This window comes from Somniosus microcephalus, chromosome 30 (assembly GCF_052327205.1).
Source record: "Somniosus microcephalus isolate GS21.2 chromosome 30, FLI_Smic_1.0, whole genome shotgun sequence".
In the NCBI taxonomy this organism is placed as follows: domain Eukaryota; kingdom Metazoa; phylum Chordata; class Chondrichthyes; order Squaliformes; family Somniosidae; genus Somniosus; species Somniosus microcephalus.
Window position 1 is genome coordinate 38,473,502 of NC_141016.1, and position 9,425 is coordinate 38,482,926.

The 9,425-nt window shown below is 48.7% G+C and overlaps 1 protein-coding gene across 1 annotated transcript; it reads right to left on the reverse strand.

Moving 5' to 3' along the window:
• Positions 1-2,294: 2,294 nt before the first annotated feature.
• LOC147098155 (uncharacterized) lies at positions 2,295-3,245 on the reverse strand. The gene has a single exon (XM_085970860.1). The coding sequence runs from the start codon at positions 3,243-3,245 to the stop codon at positions 2,295-2,297; it is 951 nt and encodes a 316-aa protein (XP_085826986.1).
• Positions 3,246-9,425: the final 6,180 nt, after the last annotated feature.

Sequence of the window (9,425 nt, forward strand, 5' to 3'; positions counted from 1 at the left end):
GTCCAAATCGTACTGGAGTTTCACGACATCCTCCTCACAGCTTACCCTCCCACCCAGCTCTGTGTTGTCTGCAAATTTGGAGATATTACATCCAATTCCCTTGTCCAGATCATTAATATATATTGTGAACAGCTGGGGTGCTAGGACCGATCCTTGCGGTACCCCACTAGTCACTGCCTGCCACTCGGAAAATGACCCGTTTATTCCAACTCTTTGCTTTCTGTCCGCCAACCAGTTCTCTATCCAAGTCAATACCTTGCCCCCAATCCCATGTGCCTTAATTTTGCACGCTAATCTCTTATGTGGGACCTTATCGAAAGCCTTCTGAAAGTCCGAATACACCACATCCACTGGTTCGCCCTTATCTATTTTACCAGTTACATCCTCAAAAAATTCCAGTAGATTAGTCAAGCATGATTTACCTTTTGTAAATCCATGTTGACTTTGTCTGATCCTGTCACTGCTTTCCAAGTGCTCTGCTATTACATCTTTTATAATGGACTCTAGCATTTTCCCCACTACCGATGTCAGGCTTACCGGTCTATAATTCCCTGCTTTTTCTCTACCACCTTTTTTGAACAGTGGGGTAACATTAGCTACCCTCCAATCCATGGGTACCGTTCCAGAGTCTGTCGAATTTTGGAAGATGACCAGCAATGCATCTACTATTTCTAGGGCCACTTCCTTAAGTACCCTGGGATGTAGATTATCAGGCCCTGGGGATTTATCGGCCTTCAGTCCCATCAATTTTCCTAACACCATTTCCCTACAAATACTGATTTCTTTCAGTTCCACCCTTTCATCAGACCCTATGTTCCCCGGCATCTCTGGGAGGTTATTTGTGTCCTCCTTTGTGAAGACAGAAACAAAGTATGAATTTAGTTGGTCTGCCATTTCTTTGTTTCCCATTATAAATTCCCCTGATTCTGACTGCAAGGGACCTACGCTTGACTTCACCAATCTTTTTCTCTTCACATATCTATAAAAGCTTTTACAGTCAGTTTTTATGTTCCCTGCAAGCTTACTCTCATATGCTATTTTCCCCTTCTTAATTAATCCCTTTGTCCTCCTTTGTTGAATCCTAAACTGCTCCCAATCCTCAGGATTATTGCTTTTTCTGGCCAATTTGTATGTCGTCTCCTTGGATCTTATGCTATCCCTAACTTCCCTTGTTAGCCACGGTTGAGTCACCTCTTTTGTTTTATTTTTATGCCAAACTGGGATGAACAAATTCTGTAGCTCATCCATTCGGTCTTTGAATGTTTGCCATTGCCTATCCACCGTCAACCCTTTGAGTGCCATTCCCCAATCAATCCTACCCAACTCGCTCCTCAGACCATCGTAGTTTCCTTTATTTAAATTGAGGACCCTAGTCTCTGCTAGCTTACTCTCATATTCTATTTTCCCTTTCTTAATTAATCCCTTTGTCCTCCTTTGTTGAATCCTAAACTGCTCCCAATCCTCAGGATTATTGCTCCATCTTAATGAAGTATTTGATCATATTATGATCGCTCCGACCCAAGGGGCCTCGTACAACAAGATTGATAATTAATACTTTTCTCGTTACATAATACCCAGTCTAAGATGGCCTGATCTCTGGTTGGTTCCTCGACATATTGGTCCAGGAAACCATCCCGTAAACACTCCAGGAATTCCTCCTCCACAGTTACTAATTTGGTTGGCCCAATCTATATGTAGATTAAAGTCACCCATGATGACTGCTGTGCCCTTATTGCACGCTTCTTTAATTTCCCTTTTCATGCCATCCCCAACCTCCGCCTTACTGTTGGGAGGTCTATATACCACTCCCACTAATGTTTTTTTCCCCTTAGTATTTCTCAATTCTACCCATACAGATTCCACATCATCAGAGCTAATATCCTTCATTACAATTGTATTAATCCCTTCTTTAACCAGTAATGCTACCCCACCTCCCTTTCCTTTTTGCCTATCTTTCCTGAATATCGAATACCCCTGGATGTTGAGTTCCCAGTCTTGGCCATCCTTGAGCCACGTTTCCGTAATCCCAACCAAATCATATTCGTTTACCTTTATTTGCGCAGCCAATTCGTCCACCTTATTACAAATGCTCCTCGCATTATGACACAAAGCCTTCAGGCTTGTTTTTTTAACGCTCTTAGACCTATTAGAATTATTAATTACTGTGGCCATGTTTGATTTAAACCGTTGATTTCTCTGACTGCCACTTTTGTTTTTCTCCTTCCTATCTTTTGCTTTTATCCCTGTTTCCCTTTCCTCTGTCTCCCTGCTCAGGTTCCCAACCCCCTGCCATTTTAGTTTAAACCCCCCCGAACAGTGCTAGCAACCCTCCCCGCAAGGACATTTGTCCCACTTTGGTTCAGGTACAACCCGTCCGACTTGTACAAGTCCCACCTTCCCCAGAAGCAGGCCCAGTGATCCAGGAAACTAAAGCCCTCCCTCCTGCACCAACTCTTCAGCCACGCATTCATCTGCTCTATCCTCCTATTCCTATACTCACTAGCACGTGGCACCGGGAGTAATCCAGAGATTACAACCTTTGAGGTTCTGCTCTTTAATCTTCTACCTAGCTCCCTAAATTCTTGCTGCAGGACCTCATCCCTCTTCCTACCCATGTCATTGGTCCCAATGTGAACCACGACCTCTGACTGTTCACCCTCCCCCTCCAGAATGCCCTGCAGCCATTCAGTGACATCCTTGACCCTGGCACCAGGGAGGCAACAAACCATCCTGGAGTCACGTCTACGGCCACAGAAATGCCTATCTGTTCCCCTTACAATAGAATCCCCTACCACTATTGCTCTCCCACTCTTTTTCCTCCCTTCCTGAGCAGCAGAAGCACCCCTGGTGCCAGGAAGTTGGCTGCTGCTGCCTTCCCCTGGTAAGTCATCCCCCTCAACAGTATCCAAATCGGTATACCTGTTTGAGAGGGGGATGGCCACAGTGGTCCCCTGCACTACATGCCTGCCTCTACTGCTCTGCCTGATGGTCACCCATTTCCCTTCTGCCTGTGCAGCCCTTACCTGCGGTGTGACCACCTCACTAAACGTGTTATCCATGACCCTCTCAGCATCGTGAATGCTCCAAAGCCCATCCATCCGCAGCTCCAGCACCGCAATGCGGTCTACTAGTAGCTGCAGCTGGATGCATTTCTGGCACACATGGTCGTCAGGGACACCGGCAGTGTCCCTGAATTCCCACATAGAGCAAGAGGAGCATAACACGGGGCTGGGCTGTCCTGACATGACTTACTCTTTAATTAATTGCCAGGGTACTTTGCACAAATATGCAAAATTTCCTTCTTGTGGTCACACACCAGCTGCACGTTGAGGGAGTGGAAGCCCTTGCGGTTGACAAAAATACCTGGATTATGATGGGGTGCCTTAAAGGCCACATGTGTGCAGTCAATGACGCCCTGCACCCTTTGAAAGCCTGCCAGATGAGCTAATCCAACCGCTCACACTGTGACACTTGCTCGATCCTTGGTGAAATGGATGTGATTGTGCGCGATGGCAAAGAGGGCATCAGTTACCTGTGTGATGCAAGTGTGTGCGGCCGCCTGGGCGATGCCCCTGATGTCTGCTGCTGATCCCTGGAATGAGCCTGAAGCAAAAAAGTTGAGTGCGGTGGTGACTTTGACGGCCACTGGTAAGGGGTGTCCACCTGCTCCTCTGGGCTCCAGGTCTTGCTGCAGCATTGCGCAGATGTCACCCACTACCTCTCGCAAAAGTCGGAGCCGCCTTTGGCACTGCTGCTCAGTCATGTTGAGGTACCTGATCCTCTGTCTGTAGACCCTGTTTGGGGGGTATCTCCTGCGCCGACGGCCTTCCATGCACTGGCCCCTTCTGGCCTGTGCAGCTTCAGGTGGGTGAGCAGCAGCTTGGTGCTCCTGCTGTTGCTGCTGCTGTTGTTCAGGGTTCAGCATCCCTGGGATCACATGGGCCAGGTTCTCCAATCAGAAATCAGGATTCCATTTACAAACGGAATCCCCATAAGCATATTAGGAATTCTCAAATAATTAAAGAATTTATACAACTGGAATAAAAATACATATTCCCATTTTCAAATTTAATTAAAAGTCCCTTCAATAAAGCATATACAATAAAAATGTAATTTAAACAAAAAAAATTTAACATTTTAATCCGAGCCAAAATTTGCATAAACTGATTTCAAGTGTTTGTGCTGATGTTTTATTTCTAAATGTTTTATTTCAGATTGGTATTAACCCTTACACTGATGAAAGCAGGCCCTACTCCTGCTTTTACCAGGCTTACGGGTTTCGTGGGCATTTGCTGGGCAGTAGTTGGGCAACTCCGCGCCGGCGGACTGTGACAGATCGCAAGTTCCGGGTGACGTAATAAAACTCACTACGCACTTGGTTTTAATCAACTTGTTTCAGAACATGGAGGTCTAGTTGTATCCACTAGCTCCTTGTCTTTACAAAATGTCCCTGGAAAGCTGGGCCCATGCCCGAGTATTTATACACCTTGGACGGCACCACCAGCTGGCCGTCCAGTGTTATTTCATAAGTAGTTTCTTGATGATGAGATTTATGACATTCTTCCTGCCTAAAAGATTTGGAAGTCCGCCGACTTCCTCTTAGCGGATCAGGCGGACCACGAATAGCCGCAGTCTTTTAGAACTTTGTTTATGGCCAGAAGGCACGTCTCCCCGGACTCTGTCTTGGTCCCTGGGCCGCTTGATCCATGTCGGTGGATCGACAGGGCCCGTGTTGCTCTGATCGACCCAAGGGAGGCTGGGGAGATCGTGACTCCGGGCGCGGGTCCCCACAGGTGCAAAACTGGCTTCATCCCGTTGGTTAGCCGGAGATTGACCGGCATCCTGGCCTGGGGTGGCCATCCCACGGGGAGCGCTCGGCTCCCCGAGCGGATCCGGCGGGGCAGCCGGCAGATCCCTCGATATCCCAGGTAGGGCATCATCCTCGGGGAGCGCAGAGTGTCGGCCTCATCCCCACGGGTCCCTCCATCAGTCGGGTCCGCGGAACCGGCCGGACAGGGAGCCATGTCCCGGAGCGAAACGGTGGGCTCCTGGCCACCCGGGTACCGCACGTGGGCATACGTGGGGTTGACGTCTGTAAGTTCTACCTCATCGACTAGAGGATCGGTTTTTGATGATCGGATGAATCTTCGGAGCAGCACAGGGCCAGGTGCTGCCAACCATGACGGTACAGACGTCCCACGGGTGGAGCGACGCTGGAAGCTGAAGAATCGCTCGTGAGGTGTGACATTGATAGAAGTAGAAAGGAGAGACCTGATGGAATGCAACGCGTCAGGGAGCATAGTTTCCCACTGCTGGTCTGGTAGATTGCGTGACCTCAGCGCAAGACGAACAGCGTTCCAAATGATAGCGTTGTATCTCTCAACCTGTCCGTTACCGATGGGATGGTACGGTGTCGTTTTACTTGTGGCGATTCCCCGTTGGGAAAGATAACTTTTGAGTTCGCTTGATATGAAGGAGGGACCCAGATCAGAGTGGATGAAATTGGCCGTACCGCAAAGGGAAAAGACTTGATCAAGGCATTTGATCACTGTGGGAGTAAGCATATTGGGACAGGAGAAAGCAAAGGGAAAGCGTGAACATTCGTCCACCATAGTCAGTAAGTAGGTGTTTCGCGTTGAGGAAGGCAATGGCCCTTTAAAGTAAATGCTGAGTCGCTGCATAGGCTGCATAGCGTGTATGAGCGAGCCATCCGATGGACGGAAGAATTGCGGTTTCAACTCCACACAAATTCTACAGGTGGAGCATATTCTTTTCACATCTTCCGTAGAAAATGGGAGATTTTTAGATCGCACAAAGTGCAACATACAGGTAACGCCAGGATGGCATAAGCCAGTATGAAGATCTGCAAGAGTCAAAGTTGACACAGAAGAGCAGAATGCCCGCGTGAGGGTATCCGGGGCCACATTCTCTTTGCCGGGTCGATAATGTATGGTGTAGCCAAAGGCAGCCAATTCCATCCTCCAGAGTTGTATTTTGTTATTCTTGATCTTAGTGCGTTTCCGGTTATCCAGCATAAAGGCCACGGAGCGCTGATCGGGTATAAGTGTGAAATGGCGACGAGCGAGAAAATGACTCCATTTACATACCGCTTCGATGATGACCGTAGCCTCCTTCTTGACCGGAGGATAATGGAGCTCGCTACCCTGCAAAGTTCTGGACAGAAATGCAATGGGTCGACCACCTTGATTCAAGGAGCAGAGATCGCCACCTCCGATGCATCGCACTCGACCACAAAAGGAAGATTTTCATCAATGGAATGAAGCGTGGCTTTTTCCAGTTGTCCCTTGAGGAGGTTGAAAGCTGAAATAGCCATTGCCTCCAATGGGAATGACTTAGCTTGAAGCAGGGGCTGGATCTTGTCGGAGAAGTGGGGTATCCACTTTGCATAATAGGTGAACATGCCGAGTGCCCGACGAAGAGAGCCAAGATTCATAGGGGGAGGGAGCTCCTGAAGCGGACGAAGTCGCTCCGGATCCGGTTTGATGACACCGTTGCCCACCCAGTAGCCAAGGATGTTGACTGATGGTACTGATTTCACAGATTTGGACTCATTTAACGTTAAGCTGCGACAACGGAGAACGTCAAAAAATTTCTGGAGATTTAACTTGTCCCATTACCATCTACTTTTGCCTTGCACCTTCTCTTAATGTCTCTTAATCTCTTGCCTTCCACCCTATCACAGACCTTCCCTTTTGTTCTTTCCTCCCCTCCCCTCTTTCCCTGCCTCTGCACTCGCTTAAAAACCTGTTCCATCTCCAGCTTTTTCCAGTTCTGACGAAGGGTCATCGACCTGAAACGTTAACTCTGTTTCTCTCTCCACGGATGCTGCCTGACCAGCTGAGTATTTCCAGCATTTTCTGTTTTTATTTCAGATTTCCAGCATCCGCAGTATTTTGCTTTTGTATCGGTGGCAGTGTCAGTTGTGAAGAGGATGTGAAGAGGCTTCAAGGGGATCTCGACAGGCTCAGTGAGTGGGCGAGAACATGGCAGATGGAATATAATGTGGATAAAAGTGAAGTTATCCACTTTGGTAGAAAAAACAGGAAGGCAGAGTATTTCCTAAATGGTGAAAGATTGGGGAATGCAGATGCTCAAAGGGACCTGAGTGTCCTTGTACATGAGTCACTGAAAGTGAATGGCCCAGAAATTCGGGTCTCCATGGGTGAGTACGCACGGGGTACTCACCCGTAGGCCCAATGGAAGTGCCGGTTTTCTGCATGCACTGCGCATGTGCGGGAAACCGGCACTTCCGATCCCCTGAACGAAGAGGTTCAGAGGTCGAACGCGTGCGCAGGAGAGGCTACGCGTGCGCATCAAACTTTTTTTTTTTTTTTTTAGAACAGGTTTTCCCAGGAACGTAAGCCTGCAGGATTTAGAAATATAAAAAGCAGGCGTAAGGCCTGCTTTTTACAAGGTAAGTGGTGAATTAATTAAAATTAAAACATTTTTTCCACAGTTTTATTATTTTTAAATACTTTAAAGCAAGTTAAGTTTATTTTTAGCCCCGTTAGAAAATAGCTATTTTTTTCAAAAATTTAAATTGTTTAAAATAGTTATTTCATGTAATTTATACTTTATTTAAAAAATGTGATGTTTTTTAAAAATTTATTTGAATGTTTAGTGCTATTTTGGGGCCGTAGTATTTATAAGTTTTGACAGCTCTTCCTGTCAATCTTATGAATGGAGCATTCCCTGCTCTGATTGGCTGCCCATGGCCCACGTGATCCCAGGGGGGCGCATCGAACTAACTGCGCCCCTGGGACACGCAAGCACTGCATGCTGGCAGCTGGACCAGGCCCCGGATCGGAATTCCACGGGACCCACAGCTCAACGGCCGGCGCGCAAGCTAAGTGCAGATCGGGGGCTTACACCCACAGGAAGCCCCCGACCCGAATTTCTGGGCCAATGTGTAGTTGCAGCAAGCCATTAGGAAGGCAAATGGTATGCTGGCCTTCATTACAAGAGGATTTGAGTACAGGAGTAAAGAAGTCTTACTCCAATTATATAGGGCCTTGGTGAGACCACACCTGGAGTACTGTGTACAACTTTCGTCTCCTTACCTAAGGAAGGATATACTTGCCATAGAGGGAGTGCAACGAAGGTTCACGAGATTGATTCCTGGGATGGCGGGACTGTCATATGAGAAGAGGTTGAGTAAACTAGGCCTGTATTCTCTTGAATTCAGAAGAATGAGAGGGGATCTCATTGAAGCATACAAAATTATTACAGGGCTCGATAGGGTGGATGCTGGGAGAATGTTTCCCTTGGCTGGGGAGTCTAGAACCAGGGGCCACAGCCTCAGGATAAAGGGTCGGCCATTCAGGACAGAAATGAGAAGAAATTTCTTCACACAGAGGGTGGTGAATCTTTGGAATTCTCTACCCCAGAGGGCTGTGGAGGCTCAGTCATTGGGTATATTCAAAACAGAAGGCGATAGATTTCTGACTAGTAAGGGCATCAAGGGATATGGCGATAGGGCCGGTGAATGGAGTTGAGGCAGAAGATCAGCCATGATCTCATTGAATGGCGGAGCAGGCTCGAAGGGCCGAATGGCCTACTCCTGTTCTTATTTCTAATGTTCTTATGTCCCACTTCTCAATTTCTTCTCTTCCCCCCCATCCCCGACATTTTTTATTTATTCATTCTTGGGGAGTTCTCCCCGGAGCCCTGGTCAATATTTATCCCTCAACCAATATAACTTAAACAGTTAATTTGGTCACTTAGCTCATTGCTGTTTGTGGGAGCTTGCTGTGCGCAAATTGGCTGTGCGCAAATCCAACAGTGACTCCACTTCCGAAGTACTTTATTGGCTGTGAAGTGTTTTGGGATGTCCTGAGGTTGGGAAAGGCGCTATATAAATGCATGGGCCTAGAAATTCAGTTCGGGGCGCCCAGCTCGCCTGGGCGCCGGAATTACCGCTGCGCGCGGAGCCACTTGCGCCAGCGGGATATTCAGTTTCAGCGCCCCAAGTGGAAGCCGGCCGCTAAACAAGGGTTTTGACGCCCCGCTTGGGGCGCTGAAACAGAATATCGGCGCGCAAAGTGCCGCAGCGCCACTCGCTGCGGCACGGCAGCCTGCGGTACTGCAGGCCTTCCTCTCACTCTTAAGGGGGAGGTGCCTGCAACAGCGCGATCCCTGCTCGCGAGTGCCGGCAAATGAGCCCGGCACCAAGGAGAAGTGCCGGGCTCTCGGGAAACAGCCGGGGGGGGGGGGGGGTGTAGGAGGCCGGGGACGGAGGTGCGGGTAGGCGGCCGCCGAAAAAGCGGCCGGCCACACCTCCACCTTAACTCACCCCACTACCGCCACACGTAGGCCCCTGTGTACCGGTCGCTGTTTGCGGCTGGCGCGGAGGAGGCGGCAGCAACCAAATATGGCCAGCAGGGCGATAGCGGGGCGCTGCGCAC